The sequence below is a fragment of the Chiloscyllium punctatum genome, chromosome 34, assembly GCF_047496795.1.
Source record: "Chiloscyllium punctatum isolate Juve2018m chromosome 34, sChiPun1.3, whole genome shotgun sequence".
In the NCBI taxonomy this organism is placed as follows: Eukaryota; Metazoa; Chordata; class Chondrichthyes; order Orectolobiformes; family Hemiscylliidae; genus Chiloscyllium; species Chiloscyllium punctatum.
In genome coordinates this window covers 37,849,186-37,874,220 of record NC_092772.1, presented here as the reverse complement: position 1 = coordinate 37,874,220, position 25,035 = coordinate 37,849,186, and the positions used below count along the sequence as shown (strand labels likewise).

The window sequence follows — 25,035 nt, the reverse complement described above, 5'->3', positions numbered from 1 at the left end:
ATCCAGCCCAGACACAGGTCTTTTTCCCTTAATTTATGCAGGTTATTCAGCACATTTGAAAATGAGCAGGCTATTTTTAAACTGAGGAACGTTTGTTACCATGAGACAGTAAGATAGGGGAGCAGATGTAATTCATTCAGACCATCTCGTTCTGAGCTATCAATGGCTGACTTGATAACCCCCAGGTCCACTTTGTTGTCTCAGTCCCAGCACCCTTGGTTCCTTTACTGATTAAGAAAACTCAGCTGTGAATATACTTAATGCCCCAGACTTGACCATCCTCTGTGGTCAGGAATTACACAGATTTGACTACCTTCCAAAGAGAGGAAATTCCCCCTCATCTGTTAAAAAAAATCACACAACACCAGGTTAAAGTTCAACGGGTTTATTTGGAAACACTAGCTTTTGGAGCACCGCTCCTTCACCAAGTGGTTATGAAGGAGCCGATGAAGGAGCAGCGTTCTAAAAGCTAGTGCTTCCCAATAAACCTGTTGGACAGTAACCTGACATTGTGTGATTTTTAAACTTGAGATTAGAGCGGTGCTGGAAAAGCACAGCCGGTCAGCCAGCATCCGAGGAGCAGGAAAATCGCCGTCTCGGGCAAAAGCCCTTCATCGGAAATGATTTTTAACTTTGTCCATCCCAGTCCAACACTGGCCCCTCCACATCATGGCTGCTCATTTGTGTCTTAAATGTGAGGCTCCTTATTCTGAGATGATACCTTCTCGGCCTAGACCCTCCCATAAGGAGAAATAACCTCTTCAGTACCTACCCTACCAAGCCTGTGAAGAATCGTGCATGCTTCTGTGAGGATACCTCTCATTGTGTAGTGACTACAGGCCCAACCTACTCACCTTCTCCTCATAAGACAGTCCCTGGGATCAGCTGAGTGACCTTTCTCTGGACTGTCAGTCTATCTTCCTTCAGATAAGGGATCCAAAACTATTCCAGCTGTGGTCTGACTCATGCCCTGTACAGTTTTAGCAAAACCTCCCTCCATTTCTACCCCATTACCTTTGAAGTAAAGGCCAACATTCCATTTGCCTTCCTTGTGACTCGTTAGACTTGGATTCTCGCTTTTAATGATTCGTGGGCAAGGACTCCCAGCTCTCCTGTCTTCCATAATTATCTGCAGGCTTTCTCTCTTGAAATAATAGTCAGCTCCTCTATTCTTCCTGCCAAAGCCTGTTACCTCACGTCTCCCCACATTATATTCCATCAGCCAAGCTGCTTCCCACTTGTTTAATCTGTCCCTATCCCTCTGTGGACTCTGGGTGATCTCCTCACCAGTTGCCCTCCCTCTTCCTTTGGGAGAACACGTTCACTCTGTGTTGTACAAAAAGCCGAGAGGCACCTGATTCAAAACACCCTCGGAAACGGCATTAAATCAAGTCGCAACTCGATTGTGAGAAAATGTGCTTTACCTGGAATACATAATGGGTAGCGTAAAATAAACAAGTCTATGGAAATGGGATCTCCTGTCATGCATTGTGGGTTTCAGTGTATGCATTCATAATCTTATACAGTGTGCATTCAAATGCAAATTAGCAGACTTCTGTAAAAATGTGTATTATTAACTCTTGGCACCTCATGATGGGAACTATTAGGTCTGTCAGTAATTTGCAGTACATTGATTACGGAACCAGTTGGAAGTATTCGAATAAAGAAAGCCGACAAAGAAAATTCCAGCACAGGAACAGGCCCTTCAGCCCTCCAAGCTGAAAAATGTGCTGCTGGAAAAGCGCAGCAGGTCAGGCAGCATCCAAGGAGCAGGAGAATCGACGTTTCGGGCATAAACCCTTCTTCAGGAATGAGGAGGGTGTGCCAAGCAGGCTCAGATAAAAGGTCGGGGGGAGGGACTTGGCAGAGGGGCGTTGGGAATGCGATAGGTGGAAGGAGGTTAAGGTGAGCATTCCGGATTCCCTCCCCTCCCCTATCAGCATTCCGGAAAGACCACTCCCTCCGCGACTCCCTCGTCAGGTCCACACCCCCCACCAACCCAACCTCCACTCCCGGCACCTTCCCCTGCAACCGCAAGAAATGCAAAACTTGCGCCTACACCTCCCCCCTTACTTCCCTCCAAGGCCCCAATGGATCCTTCCATATCCGTCACAACTTCACCTCCACCTCCATACACATCATTTACTGCATCCGCTGCACCCGATGTGGCCTCCTCTATATTGGGGAGACAGACCGCCTACTTGCGGAACGTTTCAGAGAACACCTCTGGGACACCCAGACTAACCAACCCAACCACCCCGTGGCTCAACACTTCAACTCCCCCTCCCACTTTGCCAAGGACATGCAGGTCCTTGGACTCCTCCATCGCCAGACCATAGCAACACGATGGCTGGAGGAAGAGCACCTCATCTTTTGCCTAGGAACCCTCCAGCCACAAGGGATGAACTCAGATTTCTCCAGCTTCCTCATTTCCCCTCCCCCCACCTTATCTCAGTCCCAACCCTCGGACTCAGCACCACCTTCCTAACCTGCAATCTTCTTCCTGACCTCTCCGCCCCCACCCCCACTACGGCCTATCACCCTCACCTTGACCTCCCTCCACCTATCGCATTCCCAACGCCCATCCCTCCTACCTTTTATCTGAACCTGCTTGGCACACCCTCCTCATTCCTGAAGAAGGGCTTATGCCCGAAACGTCGATTCTCCTGCTCCTTGGATGCTGCCTGACCTGCTGCGCTTTTCCAGCAGCACATTTTTCAGCTCTGATCTCCAGCATCTGCAGTCCTCACTTTCTCCTTCAGCCCTCCAAGCCAATCCAGATCCTCTACCTAAACCTGTCGCCTATTTTCTAAGGATCTGTTTCCCTCTGCTCCTTGCCCATTCATTTATCTGTCTAGATCCATCGTAAATGAGTCTATCATTGCCGCCCTTACCAACTCTGCTAGCAGCGCGTTCCAGGCACCCACCACCCTCTGCGTGAAGAACTTTCCCCATATATCTCCCCTAACCTTTACCCCTCTCACTTTGAACTCGTGACCCCTAGTAATGGAGTCATCCACGCTGGGAAAACGTTTCTTGCTATCCACCCTGTCTACACCGCTCATGATGTGTAGGCCTCAATTAGGTCCCTCTTCAATCTGCGTCTTTCCACAGAGGACAGGGATCAGCGAGTGCTCAACCACGAATCAATAAAAGCGAGCATCCAAGTCGTATTTGACTTTCGTAATGAGGAAACCAGTGAGGGATTTGCTCGAGAAATCTCCTCTCTTTAATTAATGATTTCGAAACCAGTCGTGTCGCGTCGTTGCATGCCTGAGTCCCAGCGTTATGCCTCACTCAGTTACTGGGGAAACCTGTTATGGGTGTTGCCCTGGTCCACACTGAATTCCGTGCTCCACAAGGCCATTCAGAGCTTTGGCATTGAGTAAGCATTTCCCAGACGGCGTAAGTGTGTGTCGCAAAACGAGGAGATGGAATTTAAATTGCAGAAGGAAGGAGGAAGATGTGAGCAACATTTGACAGACAATCTGATTGTTAGAAAACATGCTGGTGCTGGTGTAACTATGGTCTAAATCATAGCATTTCTGCAATTAACGGCTTGCTTATCACGCTTCCGGGCTCCTGTTAGCACAAGATTGTAGTTAACTCCATTTTAACTACAATTACCCAAATGCATTCTATTTAAGTATTCTCAATAGTTAATTGTCAGAGTTGCATCATACTTGTTTCAAATCACATCCTTCCTTGCCAGTTATTCTAAATGTGCACTTGTAATGATGTCTGGTAAGATTTTCTTTCAAATGCTCACATCTTGAATTTGGTATGGTGGCTCAGTGGTTAGCACTGCTGCCTCACAGCGCCAGGGACCTGGGTTCGATTCCTTGGGTGACTGCCTGTGTGGAGTTTGCACATTCTTCCCGTGTCTGCGTGGGTTACATCTGGGTGCTCAGGTTTACTCCCACAGTCCAAAGATGTGTAAATTAGGTAGATTAGCCAAGCGTTTGGGTGGATTGGATTGGTCATGGTAAATTGCTCATCGTATCCAGGGATGTGCAGGTTAGGGTGGATTGGCCATGCTAAATTGTCCCATAGTGTCCAGGGATGTGCAGGTTAGGGTGGATTGGCCATGCTAAATTGTCCCATAGTGCCCAGGGATGTGCAGTTTAGGGTGGATTGGCCATGCTAAATTGTCCCATAGTGCCCAGGGATGTGCAGGTTAGGGTGGATTGGCCATGCTAAATTGTCCCATAGTGCCCAGGGATGTGCAGGTTCGGGTGGATTGGCCATGCTAAATTGTCCCATTGTGCCGAGAGATGTGTAGATTAGGTGCGTTAGTCAGGGGTTAATGTAGAGAAATAGATAGGGGGGGTTACTCGTCAGGGGTTCAGTGTCGGCTTGTTGGGCCGAAGGGCCTGTTTTCACACTGTAGGGATTCTATGAAATTAAAAAATCTGGGCTGGAGTTAATGCTGATTGAATGAATTGCAACATTTAAAAGATATTTGGTTAGTTATATGGATAGGACAGGTTTAGAGGGACATGGGCCAAACACAGGCAAATGGAAGGAGTTCAGTTTATGAAACCTGGATGAGTTGGACCGAGGTGTCTGTTTCTGTCCTGCATGACCCTATGAACTCTTTCACAGGACATGTGTGTCTCTGGGCAGGACAGCATTTATTATCCTTGTTTCCCAGATCGTAGTTAAGAGTCAAGCACATCGCTGTGTGTCTCAGAGTCATATAGAAGCCTCAAGACCAATTTCCCCCAACAATTGATGATCATCATGAGATTCTTAATTCCAGATTTTTACTGGATTCAAATTCCATCAAACCAAGGTCCCCACAAGGTTAACTGAATGTTTGGATGAATAACCTGGTGACGATACCACTAGCTTCATCTTTCTAGCCTGGCAAGGACAACACTTAAAAAAAAGGCATCTGGATGGGTATATGAACAGGAAAGGTTTAGAGGAAAATGGGCCGACTGGGAGCAGATTAGATCAGGATATCTGCTTGGCATGGATGAGTTGGACCAAAGGGTCTGTTTCCAATCTGCACATACTTCTGACTCTATGACCCCCCCCACCAGTAATCTTTTGAGGTTATACGATGATACAGGAGAAGGTGAGGACTGCAGATCAGAGTCGAGAGTGTGGTGCTGGAAAAGCTTTGAAGGGCTTATGCCCGAAAACGTCGACTCGCCGGTTCCTCGGGCGCTGTGCTTTTCCAGCACCACACTCGCGAGATGATACAGCGAACTTTGTTTTAACCTGCACCTTATCTACTGGCAGTCTCGATAAAATCGCAAGAGTTATGTCCCTCAAGCACCATGAAGTTTACTCTCCAAGCACTACAGTTTTTAAAGCTGTTCACATTGATGTAAATATACTCATACAGTTGAATAGCCACCCGAAGTTTTGATTCAGTTTCAAGTCAATTCCTCCTCAAATGTCTGAGTAGTCAGTTAAGGGTGCAAGTCACAAGGCTTTTTAACTGGTAAGTTTTATTTAAGGCAAAGTTTTATTATCATTTCAGTGACTTATGCTATAAATAAAGTATAACAGCGTTGTGCATTTCATTTCCGTTACTTAGTGCGTGTTTCCTCATCGATTTTGTGGGCCTCTTGATCATCTGGAATATTTGATTGTCTGGTGCATTCCTGAGATGCAGGTTAATAAAAGGTTTACTGTACTGCTTTGTTGTAAAGGTATACTGTCACATTAAAGAGAGATAGCTGGTGGTGGTTTAATGTGAGGGTCAGCATACCTCAGGTAGGGGGAAGAGACACCTTTCACAGGAACCTCAGACAGATGTCGGAATTGAACCCAGGCTGTGAGCTTCAATCTGTATTGCAGGCCAGTCAGCCTAGTGCATCAACCCCCTTTATTAATTGGAAGCATTATTTCCCAACCAGGAGCTGTCAAGTCGACACTCCGACCTCGTAGAAGCAGGGACGTGGTCGTGGCAGAGCTGCGATACCGAGTGCGATCGGCGAACGGAAAACGGGGGAAGGAGGCGATTGCTTCACTCTCGACTCCAGGCCAGAACTCGGACACCCGGGCCCTTCATACGCTTCCTTGTCAAACTGGAGCAACATCAGAAATCTCAGGGCCTGAGACCCACCGTGAAACGGCTTGAGCGCGTCATGTTTCAGAAAGCTTGCTCACACGCCTCCGTTTTGGGAAGAGTAAGTGCGATAAGGGAAAGCCTGATCACGTTTATGGAAAGAAAAAATAGCTTTCTATTGGTATAAATGCCGGCAATCTTAGATTCCCTTCAGCATCATCCCTCCTCCCCTCCCTCCATTCAATTTTGCACGTCAACAGCAATTAAGTCAGATGCCTCAACATCTTAAGCTGTTTGCAGTCTTAAGGGACCCGTGAAGGTTGCTTGTTTCTGGATCAGTTCAATCCCCTAATGGGCGTTTGGCATAAACCTGGAAGAATCAGCCAGAGAAGGGCAATGGCATACCCTCCAGAAAGGTCAACTCCAATGACTTGGGTGTCATGGTGGCTCAGTGGTTAGCATGGCTGTCTCACAGCGCTCGAGACCCAGGTTCAATTCCTGCCTCGGGTGACTGCGTGGAGTTTGCACATTCTCCCCCCAATCCAAAGATGTGCAGGTCAGGTCAATTGGTCATGCTAAATTGTCTCATAGCGTTAAGTGTATTAGTCAGGGGGTAGACGAATGGGTCTGGGTGGGTTACACTTGGGAGGGTCAGTTTGGGTTGAAGGGCCTGTTTCTATACTGTAGGGAATCTAATCTAAGCCAGCCAGAGAAGGGCAACGGCATATTCATCAGAAAGGTCAACTTCTATGCTATATATTGTAGGTTTACTTTGGGTTGTAAATTTGGCGGCGTGATATTAGCTAAGAAAATAGATATTTGTGTTTACTGTTGCGGGCCTAGCACTTTGGAAGGAAAGAATTGATTCATTGGTTTTCTCCATCCAACAATTTAAGCCTGAGTTTACGACGCAGACTTGCAGTAACTATTACTTAATAATTCTGTCCCTTTAGGGGAATCATTTTCTTAAAAAAAATAGAAAACTAAATTTGCTGGATGCCTTCCTTTTGTAAAAGTCTGTTAGCTTTTGTTCTTGAGAAGCTGGACACAAAGCCTCAGCATACATCCAAGCATCTGTATTATGTTTAAGGTGGATAAGTGATTATAATGATATACACTCTTTCCTTCAAATATAAACTCATGTGAACTTCAGTTCGGCATAGGCAGTCTTATTGCTATCAATCAGTGCAGGTGGAGAGGCTGCGTACAAAGGGTTAATGTTCGGTTGGGAATAAACAACATCTGTCTCTGATGTCTGAAATAAAACAAAAAAAATGATTGCACAGTCAGAATAATTCATTGAATATCTTACACTCTAATACATAGGTCTAGTGTGACTCACTGATGATGGTACCGAGTCACGGTGATGAAACGTCTGAAAACAAACGTTGCAGCTCAGCGAGCTAACTTACAGACTTATCATTAACCTGAGCTACAATCTTCTCAAGCATCGCTAACACTGATATATATAGTCCAGTCCACCTTATACAGCAATGTACAGGTCTTGTGCATCTTATATATGAATATATAGGCCTAATACATCTTATATATGATTACATGTATTATATAAACACTTAAATCTGTTACATCTTGTATGCTAATACATAGGTCTTATAGATCTTACACTCTAATAAAGAAGAATTGGATATTTTAATCAATAATATGTAGATCTTGCGCATCTTACAAAATAATACATAGATCTTATATGTCTTACACACTATTATATAGGTCTTGTGTGTCTTAAGCACTAAGATGTAGGTGCTGTGCATTTTATGCATTGATATATGGATCTTGAACATTTACAAAATAATCTTGTGCATCCCTTTCAGTATACATATATATAGGTCTTGTACAACTTATACTCATATTCATCAGTCTTATACCAATATTCATAGGTATTATACTAGTACCCATTGGTCTTATACCAGTAATCATAGGTCTTATATTCTTATTCATCAGTCTTATACCAGTACTTTTCAGTCTTATACCAGTACTCATTGGTCTTATACCAGTATTCATTAAGGAGAAAGTGAGGACTGCAGATGCTGGAGATCAGAGCTGAAAATGTGTTGCTGGAAAAGCGCAGCAGGTCAGGCAGCATCCAAGGAACAGGAGAATCGATGTTTCGGGCATAAGCCCTTCTTCAGGTAAGAGAAAAGTGTGTCCAGCAGGCTAAGATAAAAGGTAGGGAGGAGGGACTTGGGGGAGCGGCGTTGGAAATGCGATAGGTTGAAGGATGTCAAGGTGAGGGTGATAGGCCGGAGTGGGGGTGGGGGCGGAGAGGTCAGGAAGAAGATTGCAGGTTAGGAAGGCGGTGCTGAGTTTGAGGGATTTGACTGAGACAAGCTGGGGGGAGGGGAAATGAGGAAGCTGGAGAAATCTGAGTTCATCCCTTGTGGTTGGAGGGTTCCTAAGCAGAAGATGAGGCGCTCTTCCTCCAACCGTCATGTTGCTATGGTCTGGCGATGGAGGAGTCCAAGGACCTGAATGTCCTTGGTGGAGGGGGAGGGGGAGGGGGAGGGGGAGGGGGAGGGGGAGTTGAAGTGTTGAGCCACAGGGCGGTTGGATTGGTTGGTCGGGTGTCCCAGAGGTGTTCTCTGAAACGTTCCGCAAGTAGGCGGCCTGTCTCCCCAATATAGAGGAGGCCACATCGGGTGCAGCGGATGCAATAAATGATGAGTGTGGAGGTGCAGGTGAATTTGTGGCGGATATGGAAGGACCCCTTGGGGCCTTGGAGGGAAGTAAGGGGGAAGGTGTAGGCGCAAGTTTTGCATTTCTTGAGGTTGCAGGGGAAGGTGCCGGGAGTGGAGGTTGGGTTGGTGGGGGGTGTGGACCTGACGAGGGAGTCACGGAGGGAGTGGTCTTTTCTGAATGCTGATAGGGGAGGGAAATATATCCCGGGTGGTGGGGTCCGTTTGGAGGTGGCGGAAATGACGACGGATAATACGATGTATATGGAGGTTGGTGGGGTGGTAGGTGAGGACCAGTGGGGTTTTGTCCTGGTGGTGATTGGAGGGGTGGGGCTCAAGGGCGGAGGAGTGGGAGTGGAGGAGATGCGGTGGAGGGCATCGGCAATCACATCTGGGGGGAAATTGCGGTCTTTGAAGAAGGAGACCATCTGGGTTGTACGGTATTGGAACTAGTCCTCCTGGGAGCAGATGCGGTGGAGACGAAGGAATTGGGAATATAGGATGGTGTTTTTACAGGGGGCAGGGTGTGAGGAGATGTAGTCTAGGTAGCTGTGGAAGTCGGTCGGTTTATAGTAAATGTCCGTGTCGATTCGGTCACCCGAGATAGAAATGGAAAGGTCGAAGAAGGGGAGGGAGGAGTCTGAGACGGTCCAGGTGAATTTGAGGTCGGGGTGGAAGGTGTTGGTAAAGTGGATGAACTGTTCAACCTCCTCGTGAGAGCACGAGGCAGCGCCGATACAGTCATCGATTTAGCGGAGGAAAAGGTGGGGGATGGTGCCAGTGTAGCTGCGGAAGATGGACTGTTCCACATATCCTACGAAGAGGCAGGCATAGCTGGGGCCCATGTGGGTGCCCATGGCTACTCCTTTGGTTTGGAGGAAGTGGGAGGATTGGAAAGAGAAGTTGTTCAGAGTGAGGACCAGTTCAGTCAGTCGGAGGAGGGTGTCAGTGGAAGGGTACTGGTTGGTACGGTGGGAAAGGAAGAAGCGGAGGGCTTTGAGTCCTTCGTGATGGGGGATGGAGGTGTACAGGGACTGGATGTTCATGGTGAAGATAAGGCGTTGGGGACCGGGGAAGCGAAAATCATGGAGGAGGTGGAGGGCGTGGGTGGTGTCCCGAATGTAGGTGGGGAGTTCTTGGACTACCTCATCTACCACCCCACCAACCTCCATATACAGCTTATCATCCGCCGTCATTTCCACCACCTCCAAATGGACCCCACCACCAGGGATACATTCTCTGGCAGCTCATTCCATACACGCACCACCCTCTGTGTGAAAAAGTTGCCCCATAGCTCTCTTTTATATCTTTCCCCTCTCACCCTAAACCTCTAGTTCTGGACTCCCTGATCCCTGGGAAAAGACTTTGCCTATTTATCCTATCCATGCCCCTCAATAATTTTGTAAACCTCTATATGGTCACCCCTCAGCCTCCGACGCTCCAAGGAAAACAGCCCCAGCCTGTTCTGCCTCTTCCCATAGCTCGAATCCTCCAACTTTGGCAACGTCCTTGTAAATCTTTTCCGAACCCTTTCAAGTTTCACAACATCCTCTCTATAGCAGGGAGACCAGAATTGCAGACAGTATTCCCTTTCAAGTTTCACAACATCCTTCCGATAACAGACCAGTCTTTCACACAGTATTCCAAAAGTGGCCTAACCAATGTCCTGTACAGCTTCAATATTGCCTCTCAAATCCTATACTCGCTGGTCTAACTACTAAACATACTAAATGCCTTCTTCACTAACCTGCCTCCCTACAACTCCACTTTCAAGGATCTATGGATCGACACTCCAAGGTCTTTTTGTTCAGGAACACTCCCCAGGACCTGACCATTAAGTATATAAGTCCTACCCTGATTTGCCTTTCCAAAATGCAGCGCCTCACATTTATCTAAATTAAATTCCCTCTGCCACTCCTTGGCTCATTGGCCTATCTGATCAAGGTCCTATTGTACTCTGAGGTAACCTTTTTCACTGTCAACTAGACCTCCAATGAGGGAAAAGTTTCAATAAACTGTGCCTGATCTGACAATAATAAACATAACATTTCTACAGAATCTGATCAGCAATTCCTGTTTTCGTTTTAGTGTTCCTCAATCATATCCATGAAATACTTTTTTTCAACAGACCAGTAGTTCCTGAACTTACACAGCCTTAAACTAGTGCTTCCACATTAACTTGCAAGAAATTCATTAGCTCGTTGACTCAAAGGCACCCTATTTTGATTGGCTTCATCTGGAGCAACGTGGGCAGAAATGGTGACTGTCACAAGGTCAAGGGTCACGATTGTGGGCAGATAGAGAGAGCGACAGATGCCACCATCAAATCTCTGTCAGCGTGTAGAGCTGGAGGAATTCAGGGCTGTTTGTGAGTTTGACCTGCTGCCACATCCGCTTCAGAGAAGTTGAAAGCTCTGTCGCGATGTGCGATTCTGAGCGTCCCTGAGTCACCTGGTGTTGAGAAAATTGGTACTGTGCCCTGTAACCTGAGCCGGGGTCACTACCTCCTCTGAGTTGGAGCTCCTTGCTCATTTCCACTGTCTGAAACAATGGTGGAGAAGACGACATCGGCTTTACCCTCTGCTGTGAGTAAGGCTTCAATGGCCCTGCTTGACAGTGGGGAAGTACATACCATAGGCGTATAAACCACAGGAAGCAAAAATGCTCAGGGAGGCCTCTTCCGTAGCACGGTAGACTTTGGGACATAAGGAATTGAACATACAAGTAAAAGAGGTTCTGCTTCACTTCGAAAGGGTATTAGAGAGACCACATCTGGGAGTACTATGTGTGGCTTTGGTCTCCTCATCTAAAGAAGGAGCCAAAGCATTGGAGTTAGATCAGAGGTTGTTTACTGGATTGATATCGAGATCGATTGACATGCAACCTGATATTAGAGGTGGTGCAGGGGTTAGCACTGCTGCCTCACAGTACCAGGAACCCGGGTTCGATTCCAGCCTCGGGCAACTGTCTGTGTGGATTTTGCACATTCTCCCCGTGTCTGTGTGGGTTTCCTCCCATAGTCCAAGGATGTGCAGGTTAGGGTGGATTGGCCATGCTAAATTGTCCCATAGTGCTCAGGGATGTGCAGGTTAGGGTGGATTGGCCATGCTGAATTGTCCCATAGTGCCCAAGGATGTGCAGGTTAGGTTGGGTGAATTGGCCATGCTAAATTGTCCCATAGTGCCCAGGGATGTGCAGGTTAGGGTGGATTGGCCATGCTAAATTGTCCCATAGTGCCCAGGGATGTGCAGGGTAGAGTGGATTGGCCATGCTAAATTGTCCCATAGTGCCCAGGGATGTGCAGGTTAGGTTGGGTGAATTGGCCATGCTAAATTGTCCCATAGTGCCCAGGGATATGCAGGGTAGAGTGGATTGGCCATGCTAAATTGTCCCATAGTGCCCAGGGATGTGCTGGTTAGGGTGGATTGGCCATGCTGAATTGTCCCATAGTGCCCAAGGATGTGCAGGTTAGGGTGGATTGGCCATGCTAAATTGTCCCATAGTGCCCAGGGATGTGCAGGTTAGGGTGGATTGGCCATGCTAAATTGTCCCATAGTGTCCAGGGATGTGCAGGTTAGGGTGGATTGGCCATGGTAAATTGTCCCATAGTGCCCAGGGATGTGCAGGTTAGGGTGGATTGGCCATGCTAAATTGTCCCATAGTATTAGGTGCATTCGTCAGAGCGAAATGGGTCTGTGTGGGTTACTCTTCAGAGGGTTGGTGTGGACATGTTGGGCCTGTTTCCACACTGTAGGGAACCTAATCTAATCTGATTCAATCAGGAGATGCAGGTATCTCTGGCTTTGCCAGCATTTTTCGCCAGTCCCTTGTCACCCTTTGAGAGGGTGATTGAAAAGTGAGCGCTGGAAAAGCACAGCATCCGAGGAGCAGGAGAGTCGATATTTCGGGCATAAGTCCATCATCCGGAATGTTGGTGGGGGCGCGGGGAGAAGGAGGGTTGAGAATTAATTTGGGGAGGGGGGTGGGAAGGATGTTGAGGGGAAGGTAGCTGGGAAGGAGATAGGTAGATGCATGTTGGGAGGGGGGTGATGGTGATAGGTCAGAGGGGAGGGTGGGGTGGATAGGTGGGAGGATGGACAGGTCAAGAGGGTGGTGCCGAGTTGGAGGGTTGGATCTAGGATAAGGTGGGGGGGGGGGGGGGGTAGCGAAGGGGAGATGAGGAAACGAGTGAAGTCGATGTTGGAGGGTCCCGAGGCAGAAGTTGAGGCGTTCTTCCTCCAGCAATCGGGTGGCTTGAATTTGGCAGCGTCGGAGGCCCAGGACTTGTATGTCCTTGGGGGGAGTTGGAGGGGGATTTGAAATGGTTGGCAACTGGGCGGTGGGGTTGTTGGGTGGGTGCATCCCAGAGATGTTCCCTGAAACGCTCCACAAGTTGGCGCCCTATCTCCCTGATGTAGCAGAGACCACATCGAGAGCAACAGACACAGTAGCTGAGGGGGAGTCGAGCTGCCTTCTTGAACCTCCACTGCGCTGGAGGTAGGCCCACCATGCCAAAGGTTGGGCTGGGAACACTACCCTGAGGAGCTCCTGCGCAGATACCCTAGAGCTGAGATGACTGACCTCCAACAACTAGGGCCATCTTTCTCCATGCCAGCTATGTCTGTAACCAGAGGAGAGATATCCCCCCCCCTCACACCCATTGATTCCAGTATTGCTCGGGCACCTTGATGCCACACTCAGTCGAATGCAGCCATGATGTGAAGGTCTGTCACTCACATCTCCCCACTGGAATTCGGCTCTTTTGGCCATTTCGATCCAAGGCTGTAATGGGGTCAGGAGCTGAGCGGCCTCGGTGGAACCCACAATCCAAGGATGTTCAGGTTAGGTGAATTAGCCAAGCTGGGTATCTGGGTGGGTTGCTCTTCGGAGGATCGGTGTGGACTTGTTGGGCCGAAGGGCCTGTTTCCACACTGTAGGGAATCTAATCTAATCTAAATTGCCAGTAGTGATGTGCAAACGAGGTGCATTGGTGAGGGGTAAATATAAGATAATAGTGTAGCGGAATGGGTGTGGGTGGGTTACTGTTCGGAGGGTCGGTGTGGACTGGTTGGGCCGAAGGGCCTGTTTCCACACTGTAGAGATTCTATGGAATCCAAACTGAGAGTCACTGAGCAGGTTATTGCTGAGTGGGTGATGTTTGATAGCATTTGTTGATATCTTCCACCACTTCACTGATGAAAGGGAATTGACGGACCAATGTAGATTAAATAATATCCTTTACGTAAAAATGCAGTCAGTGAAAAGTCAATGCTGATGCAGTTTAAATCGCTCAAACCTCTAAACAAATTAACAATAAAAAGTGAGAGACAATGTTTCTTTTACCTTCGTGTTTTCTGGATTGGTCCCATTGCTAGATGCCGCTGGTCCTGTAAAATCAAGATTTAGATCTTGTTACTCTGCAAGCTTTCCAATAAGACTGTGCCCTTATTTTTAAAAAAAATCTCCTAACAAGAACTTGCCCTTGAGAAATTTGGGTGGCACGGTGGCTCAGTGGTTAGCACTGCAGCCTCTCGAGACCTGGGTTTGATTCCAGCCTTGGACAACTGTCTGTGTGGAGTTTGCACATTCTCCCCTGTGTCTGCGTGGGTTTCCTCCGGGTGCTCTGGTTTCCTCCCACAGTCCAAAGATGTGCAGGTTAGGGTGGATTGGCCATGCTAAATAGGGTACACAGTGAGAGTCTTTCTCCTGAGATAATAACGTCAGCTTGTACGAGGGGGCATAACTACAAATTGAGGGGTGATAGATTTAAGACAGGTGTCAGAGGCAGGTTCTTTACACAGAGAGTGGTAAGGATGTGGAATGCCCTACCTGCTAATGTAGTCAACTCAGCCACATTAGGGAGATTTAAACAATCCTTAGATAAGGTCATGGATGATTTTGGGATAGTTCACAGGTCGGTGCAACATCGAGGGCCGAAGGGCCTGTTCTGCGATGTATTGTTCTATGTTCTATGTTCTAAATTGTCCCATAGTGTTAGATGCATTAGTCAGAGGGAAATGGGTCTGGGTGGGTTACTCTTCAGAGGGTCAGTGTGGACTGGTTGGGACGAAGAGTAGAGTCTTGGTTCGAATTTGCCTGCTTTTATGGATGAATGGGGAAAGAACAAGAATTTAAGCTCATCGGTAAAGAATCATCCCCGATTGTTTACGGGAATACTCAGCTCAGCTGGCTGCTGGCGTCATTAACAAAGACGGAACCACCCTGGAGAAACTCAGCAGGTCTGGCAGCATCTGTGGAGAGAGACAGGCAGCATGTCCCTGACCCGAGTCCAGTTTTGTGATCCATTTTTGTGTAAACCTCATTCCCACATCTCTTCCGGGTATGCCCAGCATTCTGCCCCTCTCTCCCGATAGTATTGCTTCTCGCTCACTGTCATTGCTGTCATTCTAATGCTCGGCCAAGATATTTGCCGAAATTGGGTCCCATGGCCACAGCTCAAGGCTCTGACTGCCTTGGCTCACCACACGTGGATTCCGAGCGCAGTTTTAACATTCCGGTTTCAAATCCTCCCAGGATCACGGGTATTCCAATCTTCCTCACTGAAGATCCATACCCTGCGGCATGGTGGCTCAGTGGTTAGCACTGCTGCCTCACAGTCCCAGGTTCGATTCCAGCCTCGGGTGACTGCCTGTGTGGAGTTTGCACATTCTCCCCGTGTCTGCGGGGGTTTCCTCCGGGTGCTCCGGTTTCCTCCCACAGTCCAAAGATGTGCAGGTCAGGGTGAATTGGCCATGCTAAATTGCCTGTAGTGTTAGGTGCATTATTCAGAGGGGAATGGGTCTGGGTGGGTGACTCTTCAGAGGGTTGGTGTGGACTGGTTGGGCCGAAGGGCCTGTTTCTGCACTATGGGGAATCTAATCTAATCATTCACCAGCTCTCTCTTAATCTTAACGCCAGCACCGCCTCACACTGACTGCTGAAGAAGACTTGCTGGACTCGAAATGTTAAAGCCGCCTTTCTGTCTCTCGACGAATGTTGCCAGACCCGCTGAGTTTCTCCAGTGATTCCTATTTTTGTTTGTCCAGTCTACCAACTGTCAGACAAAAAAAAATCACACAATGCCAGTGGATAGTCCAACAGGTTCATTTGGAAGCACTAGCTTTCAGACCACTGCTCATTCATCAGGTGGGGCAGGATCATCAGATCCTGGCGTTGTGGGATTTTTAACTTTGTCCACTCCAGTCCAATACCAGCACCTCCGCATTTAACTAGCAAACCAGTCAGAATCCTGGCTGCCTCCCGGTGCCAGGGACCCGGGTTCAATTCCACTCTGTCTGTGTGGAATTTGCACATTCTCCACGTGTCTGCGTGGGTTTCCTCCAGGTGTTCCAGTTTCCTCCCATAATCCAAAGATGTGCAGGTTAGGGTGGATTAGCTGTGCTAAATTGTCCCTTAGTTTCCAGGGATGTGCAGGTTAGGGTGGATTGGCCATGCTAAATTGTCCCATAGTGTCCAGGGATGTGTATGTTATGGCGGATTGGCCATGCTAAATTGTCCATAGTGTCCAAGGATGTGCAGGTTAAGGTGGATTGGCCATGCTAAATTGCCCTATAGTGTTCAGGGAATTGTAGGTTAGGGTGGCTTGGCCATGCTAAATTGTCCCATAGTGTTCAGGGATGTGTAGGTTAGGTGCATTGGTCAGGGATAAATGCAGATTAATTGGGTAGGGGAATGGGTCTGGATAGGTTACTCTTTAGAGGGTCGGTGTGGGCTTGTTGGGCTGAAGGGCCTGTTTCCACACTGTAGGGCTTCCATGATTGTTAGTGCACTTGAATGTTGGGGTGGCACGGTGCCTCAGTGGTTAGCACTGCTGCCTCACAGTGCTAGGGACCTGGGTTCGATTCCAGCCTCGGGCGACTGTCTGTGTGGAGTTTGCTCACTCTCCTCCAGGTGATCTGGTTTCCTCCCACAGTCACAAAGGGTACTTGGGTTGGCCATGCTAATTTGCCCCACGGTGTCCAATGATGTGCGGTTAGGCAGGGCTACAGGGTTAGGTTAAGGGCAGTGATGCAAGTCTGGGCGGGATGCTCTTTGGAGAGTCAGTGCGGACACTCTACGAAATCTCCCTTCAGCAGATCATGAGTTGAAATACTTTAAAATGTTGAGTGATCTTTCCCTTGCGCATTGTCGAAGACTAAGGGAAGTTGGCTTTGTATTTAAGGCACTCCTAAAGCTGGGATTGAGACTGGAATTGGTGTGTTGATAGGCGTAATATTGAAATACAAGATAGTTGAGTGTGTATTATATATGTGACAGCTCAAACACTTAAAAGGAACCATACTTAACAATCCTTCAATCCATTACAGGTTTAAACTATTCCGTTTTAATAATTTCTTGTGAATGTTTAACTAAAAAAGGGCAGCCATTCTTTTTTTATCTTACATTTCAACAATTCTTTTGGGTGTGTTACATGATTGAAAGATAGCTGGCTGGAAGTGGTGCAAGATATTTTCATCACTGGTTGGTACTTCTTGTTAAGAAAATTCTAAAAGAAACATATTGTCAGAAAATGCTAAAATAAAACAAGGGAAAATGCTTAGTATTGAGTTATCGGTTATTTTTCTCTTCTGTATAGGATGTTGGCAAGATCACTTTTGGAGTCCTGTGTACAATTCTGGTCAGCGAGAGTATTATTAAATGGGAGAGGGTGGAGAAGCAATTTGCCAGGCTGAAATACGAAGAGTGATTGAATAGGTTGGGACCTTTTCTCACTGGAGTGTAGGAGGCCGAGAGGTGACCATACAAGGGTTTATATAATCATGAAGGGCATAGATAAGATGAAGTGCAGATGTCTTTTCCCGAGGGTAAGGGAGTTCAAAGCGAGAGAGCATATGTTTAAGGTGAGAGGAAAGAAATTTAAAAGGAACCTGAGGGCAACTTTTTCACACAGAGGATGATTCATATTTTAGATGACATTACAGTGTGGAAACAGGCCCTTCGGCCCAACAAGTCCACACCGACCCGCCGAAGCGAACCCGCCCATACCCCTACATTTACCCCTTACCTAACACTATGGGACAATTTAGCACGGCCAATTCACCCTGACCTGCACATCTTTGGACTGTGGGAGGAAACCGGAGCACCCGGAGGAAACCCACGCAGACACGGGGAGAATGTGCAAACTCCACACAGTCAGCCGCCCGAGGCGGGAATTGAACCCGGATCTCCGGCGCTGTGAGGCAGCAGTGCCACCGTGCCGCCCACCAAGTATATGTGGAATGATCAGCCAGAGGAAGTGGTTGATGTAGATACAGCTCCAATATTTAAAAGACATTTTGACAGGTACGTGGAAAGAAAAGGTTTGCTGGGTGAAAACAGAGGCAAATAGGACTAGTTCAGCTTAGGAAGCTTGGTCAGCACGGACGAGTTGGGCCGAAGGGTCTGTTTCCATGCCGTATGGCCCTATGACTCGAAATAGCATAATGTTGGGTTGAATGATGCTAACTGCGAATTAATCCTGAGTGAGTGAAAGATTACACCGACAGGGTTATCAGTTAGATCTGGGCCCGTTGTAGTCCATGTGCTGTCGGTCCATTGTCTTTCAGGAAGGAATTTCATGACTTTGACTCAGCAACGCTGAAGGAACAGCGATAAATTTCCAAGTCAGGATGGTCAGTGGCTCGGAGGGGAACTTGCAGTTGCTGGTATTCCCATGTATCTACTGCCCTTGTCCTTCTCAATGGAAATGGTCATGTCTGAGGATCTTCGGTGAATTTCTGCAGTGCATCTTGTAGATGGTACACACTTCTGCTACTGAGCATTGATAGGGGAGAGATAGATATGGTGCCAATCAAGCTGGGGCTGCTTTGTCCCGGGACGGTGTCGAGCTTCTTGAGTGTTGTTGGAGCTGCCCTCATCCAGGGCAAGTGGGGAGTATCCCCTCACACTCCTGACTTGTGCCTTGTCGATGTTAGACAGGCTTTGAGGAGTCAGAAGGTGAGGTACTCACGACAATATTGTCAGCTTCTGACCTGTTCTTTTGGTCATTGCAGTTATATGGCAAATCCAGCTCAGTTTCTGGTCAATGGAATTCACACACCGTGGAATGACAAAGGGAAATGGTTAGACTGTCTCGAAATGAGGATGCCCAAAGCCTGGCACTTGTGTGCCACGAATGTTCCTTGCCCCTTTCCAACCCAAGCCTGGATATTGCCCAGATCTTTTTGCATTTGCCCATGGACTGCTTCAGTATCGGAGGAGTCACGAAGGGTGCTGAACATTATGCGTTCATCAGCGAACATCACCACTTAAGAGAATCATAGCATCCCTGCAGTTTGGAAACAGGCCCTTTGGCCCAACAGACCTTCACCGACCCTCTGAAAAGTAACCCAACCAGTCCCATTCCACTGTACATTTCCCCCTGACTAATGCACCTAACCTGCACATCTCTGGACACCATGGGACAATTTAGCATGGCCAATCCACCCTAACCTGCAACTTCCTGCACACTATGGGACAATTTAGCATGGCCAATCCACCGTAACTTGCACATCCCTGCACACTATAGGACAATTTGGCATGGCCAATCCACCCTAACCTGCAAATCCCTGGGTGCTATGGGACAATTTCGCACGGCCAATCCACCCTAACCTACACATCCCTGAACACTGTGCGACATTTTAGCATGGCCAATCCACGCTAACCTGTGCATCACTGGACACTGTGGGACAATTTAGCATGGCCAATCCACCCTAACCTGCACATCCCTGAAGGCTATGGGACAATTTAGCATGGCCAATCCACTCTAACCAGCACATATCTGGACACTATGGGACAATTTAGCATGGCCAATCCACCCTAACCTACACATCCCTGACCACTATGGGACAATTTATCATGGCCAATCCACCCTAACCTGCACATCCCTGAAGGCTATGGACAATTTAGCATGGCCAATCCACCCTAACCTACACAACCCTGACCACTATGGGACAATTTAGCATGGCCAATCCATCCTGACCCGCAAATCTTTGGACTGTGGGAAGAAACCAGGACACGCGGAGGCAACTCACGCGGCCACAGGGGGGATGTGCAAACTCCACACAGAGGCTAGAATCGAACAGAGGACCCTGACGCTGTGAGGCAGCAATGCTAACTACTGTGTCACCAGGGAAATCACTGAACAGGCAGATTCTCCTGACAACCGCTTCACAGTTGTCATTAGACTCCAAGTTTTGACTGAATTTAAATTCCACCATCTGCTCGGTCAGGATTCAAACTCAGTCCCCCAGAATGTCACTCGGGTCTCTGGATTAGGGTCGGCACGGTGGCACAGTGGTTAGCACTGCTGCCCCACAGCGCCAGAGATCCGGGTTCAATTCCCGCCTCAGGCGGCTGACTGTGTGGAGTTTGCACGTTCTCCCCGTGTCTGCGTGAGTTTCCTCCGGGTGCTCCGGTTTCCTCCCACAGTCCAAAAGATGTGCAGGTTAGGGTGGATTGGCCATGCTAAATTGTTCCATAGTGTTAGGTAAGGGGTAAATGTAGGGGCATGGGTGGGTTGCGCTTCGGCGGGGCGGTGTGGACTTGTTGGGCCGAAGGGCCTGTTTCCACACTGTAAGTAATCTAAAAAAATTAATAGGTTAGTGATAATACCGCAAAGCCATGGCGTCGGGTGGGCGGGATTCACTAAAAAAAAACTTCAGGTCTGATCAATCAGAACTGCACTCCCTTGACTATTGAATGCTCACAGTCAAAACATAGTGGCCCTTCATCTCAACAGTTTTGATGCCCCTTCACTATTAGTTCATACTTCGGAGGTGGGTTATGAAGAGTGCTTGATGACAGTCACATTAACAAAAACACAGGAGGGAAGATAATGAGAACAATCACTTTGATTCAAGCATACTTACCTTGGATGCAAGGATGTGGTCTTCCGACCACTGCACCTTGTTTTGGTGATGAATTGGATTGCAGTGAAGGACACAGAAAAGCTTTGAGGGGAACATATGCCTTTGCCAGATTTGGCATAAGCTGACGTCAAGCTTTATGGTTACGTGGTTGTGGAATGAAAGCGGTTTATTGCAAAGCGATGATACACTTTAACGCATTCGTTTCTATTATTTAGATGCCGACACAGAGCAAAGAAGCTATAATTAACATCGATTAAGTAAAGTAATTAAAACACTTCACTCAATGAGAATTGCACGAGCATAGCAGGGTGATGAGTGCTGAACTAGCTCACTTACCACTTCCAGATGAAGCCAATTTGCTATTATTTTGTTGAGATCCACCTTTTCCCCTATATAAATATTACACAATAGGCTTGTAGAGGTTGCTCAGCAAATTTACATTCTCTTGCAATTTACATTCACTAAATATGACTCACAGCCAAAATACAGTCATTAGTTTCCTAAGAATGCAAACAAAATATTCATTACATTTTAATGACCCCACCGGCCCCCCCTCCGCCACCCCCCGAAAGTTGATGATCACCGGGGAAGAGGTTGGCGAAAATATATTTGGCTGTGCAAAAACAGTGTCAGAGTTAAATCCATCGAGCTGCACCTGTCGGAAATTCATTGCCTACACTGCTTTCATTTCTTGGCTCTCGGCAGATTCAGAGGCCACTTTCTGAAAAAAAAAACGGAAGTGGCCGGAGAAACTCAGCAGCTCTGCGGAGAGAGAAAAACAGAGTCAACATTTCGAGTCCGGTTCTGAAGAAGGGTCACTGGACTTGAAACGTTGAGTCCGCTTTCTGTCTCCGCAGTGGCTGCCGGACCTGCTGAGTTTCTCCGTTCATTTCTGTTTCGAGGAGATTCGTAGCTCAGGTTGAGGTTCTGGATGTAGGTTTGTTCACTGAGCTGGAAGGTTCGTTCTCAGACGTTTCGTCACCTCAGTGATGAAGCCTCAGTGATGATGTTACCTCATATGGTGACAAAGCGTCTGAAAACGACCCTTCCAGCTCAGCGAGCAAACCTACATCCATTCATTTCTGTTTTTGCTTTAGATTTCCAGCATTCACAGTTCTTTTCTTTTACCAGCTTTCGAGTTTGCTATTAAACAGAGTCAAGCAACTGCAATTTAAGGTTGAGTGCAGACTATACCCCATAGCATTTACAATGTCACTAACCCACCTCATAATTTCCAGAATGCAATGGTGTGTTCAGAAACGACTTGATAAATATCTTGTTAGTTTGCTGCATGCAAGATATAAGTGCGCCTCTTAATTTCATGTGAAAATTTTAAAAATTTTTGGACCCATTTTATTCCAATCACTTGCGTTAAACCCTCAACTCCAATTTACATGGAATGAATCAATACAAGATAGTCCACAGCATGAGAGGTAGGTATCATGTGTTTTGCGAATGGGCAAAAGAAGGTCCAAAACAGGTACAAGTGTTTCAGAGAAAGAAAGTGAGATGGAGCTTTCGATTTTCATATTTTCAAGTGCTTCACTTTGCGTGTAAACTTTATCCCAACTTTATGCACATACAATAGGAAAATGACACAGTATTGGGACTATCTGCACGGTAAAATATCAGTGATCTTTTTAGCTGATTTCTACAGATGAATTCAGTGACTGTAAGAACTCGAATGGGTGATTAGACAGAGAAACGAGGAGCAGGAGTTGGCCATTCGGTCCTTCGAGCCTGACCTGCTATGATCATGGGCCGATTCTCGATCCCAATATCACAGTCCCACTCCTGCCCATACCATTTGAAACGAAAGACATTACTTATCCCCTCCTTCAGTGACACAGCCTTCTGTGTCAGAGAATACCACAGCTTCATCACCCTCTGAGTGAAGCCATTTTTCCTCACCTCAGTCCAGTCAGTGCCCTGAGACTGTTTCAAGACTCCCCAACCAACATCCTCCCTGCATCTGGTTTGCCCAGCCCTGTTAGAATGCGATACATTTTAATCAGACCTTCTCTCATCCTTCTAGTGGGTATAAGCCCAGTCGAACCAAGGTTTCCAAAGAGTTCAGTGTTGCCATCCCTGTTATCACTTGAGTGCACTCCACTGCACTCCGTCCACCGCTGGAACACCCTTCCTCAGATAAGGAGACTAGAACTGCACATAATACTCCACTGTGGTCTCTCTTAGGCTCTGAGTCGCTGTTTAATTCTCTTGGTGCTCGATATGAAGGAGTTAGGCAAATTGATTTACGCAAATATTTTATCATAGAATCCATAGAATATCATAGAATGCCGACCATGTGGAAACAAGCCCTTTGGCCCAACAAATCCAAAGTACCTCTCTGAAGAGTAACCCACCCAGACCCATTCCCCTACCTTATTACTCTACATTTCTCCGAACCAATGTACCTAACCTATACATCCCTGAACACGACGGGACAATTTAGCACAGCCAATCCACCCCAACCTACACATCCCGGAAGGTTATGGGACAATTTAGTACAGTCAATCCACCCTAACCTACACATTCCTGAAGGTTATGGGACAATTTAGTACAGCCAATCCACCCTAACATACACATCCCTGAAGGTTATGGGACAATTTAGTACAGCCAATCCACCCTAACATACACATCCCTGAAGGTTATGGGACAATTTAGCACGGCCAATTGACCCTAATCTACACATCCCTGAAGGTTATGGGACAATTTAGTACAGCCAATCCACCCTAACATACACATCCCTGGGCACTATGGGACAATTTAGCATGGCCAATCCACCCTAACATACACATCCCTGGGCACTATGGGACAATTTAGCATGGCCAATCCACCCTAACATACACATCCCTGGGCACTATGGGACAATTTAGCATGGCCAATCCACCCTAACCTGCATATCCCTGAACACTATGGGACAATTTAGCACGGCCAATCCACCCTAACCTGTACATCCCTGAACACTATGGGACAATTTAGCATGGTCAATCCACCCTAACCTACACATCCCTGGGCACTATGGGACAATTTAGCACGGCCAATCCACCCTAACCTGCACATCTTTGGACTGTGTGAGGAAACCAGAGCACCCGGAGGATACCCACGCAGACACGGGGGAGAATGTGCAAACTCCACACAGACAGTCCCCCGAGGCTGGACCCGAACCTGGGTCCCTGCTGCTGTGAGGCAGCAGTGCTAACCACTGAGCCACCATGCCGCCCCAGGTTTCCTTCTGTTGTTTGCCTGGTCAACCTGTCACAGCGAACAAAGCTGGTTTCTCAATCTGCTCTCTCGAGCAGCACGTGCTGACATGAATCTGGAAACACAGAGAACGGGAACAGGAGTAGGCTGCCCAGTCCTTGCAGCTTGCTCTGCCATTCAAAATGGCTGACAATTCAATTCACTCCCCTCCAGGTGCTTTCTCCCCCATACCCTTTGATTCCTTTCGCCCAAACAACTATATCTAACTCTTTCTTGAAAACATTCGAATGTCTTGGTCCGGACCACTTTCTATGGCAGAGAATTGCACACTCTCTGGACTCCCCGCTCATTAGTAACATCCTTCCTGCATCTTGCCTGGCTGGAATTTTATTAGTTTCTATGAGATCCTCCCCTTTATATTTCTAAACGCCAATGAGGGTAGCCCAGTCTAATCCAATCTCTCTCCATACACCAGTCCTGCCATCCCAGGACTTGACCTGATGAACTGGCATCTCATTCCCTCATACACTGATATCTGCTCCTATTGGTTCCATTTATATGGAGGACTGCATGAACTTTCCAAAGTGAACAGGACCCTCTCTCCCTCTGCGCTGTGGCTGGTTGCTTTGGAAAACAATTTTAGCAAACGGCAGTGTCTATAATAATTCAACTCCTTCAGAAAATACTTTTTTTGTTAAATCCCGACAGTGTGGAAACAGGCCCTTCGGCTCAACAAGTCCACACTGACCCTCTGAAGAGTAGCCCACCCAGACCCGTTTCCTACTCTATATTTGCCCGTGACTAATGTTCGTAACCTACACATCCCTGAACACTTTGGGCAATTTCCGAGGAGCAGGAAAACCAACATTTCAGGCAAAAGCCCTTCATCCCGAAACATCGGTTTTCCTGCTCCTTGGATGCTGCCCAACCTGTGCTTTTCCAGCACTCCACTCTCAACTCTAATCTCCAGTACTCGCTCTCAATGATGGGCAATTTAGATTAGATGAGATTAACTCCCTAGAGTGTGGAAGCAGGCCCCTCGGCCCAACCAGTCCATGCCAACCCTCCGAAGAGTAACCTACCCATCTCCCTCTGACCAATGCACCTAACACTACGGGCAACTTAGCATGGCCAATTCACCTGGCCTGCACATCTTTAGACTGTGGGAGGAAGCCCACACAGACACAGGGAGAATGTGCAAACTCCACACAGACAGTCACCCGAGGCTGGGATCAAACCCGGG

The 25,035-nt window shown here is 47.5% G+C and overlaps 1 protein-coding gene across 2 annotated transcripts in view; it reads right to left on the bottom strand.

The window, feature by feature from the left end:
* Positions 1 to 5,443: 5,443 nt before the first annotated feature.
* Positions 5,444 to 25,035, bottom strand: part of LOC140458797 (cell adhesion molecule CEACAM5-like) — an 84,488-nt gene continuing 64,896 nt past the window's right edge. The window contains exons 12-14 of one of the 2 annotated variants that reach the window (XM_072553437.1): positions 20,922 to 20,974; positions 14,059 to 14,102; positions 5,444 to 7,280 (exon numbers count right to left, since the gene is read on the bottom strand). In XM_072553437.1, the coding sequence (XP_072409538.1) occupies positions 7,164 to 7,280; positions 14,059 to 14,102; positions 20,922 to 20,974 (214 nt within the window). In that variant the 3' untranslated portion in view covers positions 5,444 to 7,163. The remainder of the gene's footprint in view (positions 7,281 to 14,058; positions 14,103 to 20,921; positions 20,975 to 25,035) is intronic. The other variant, XM_072553438.1, reaches the window with a different exon arrangement.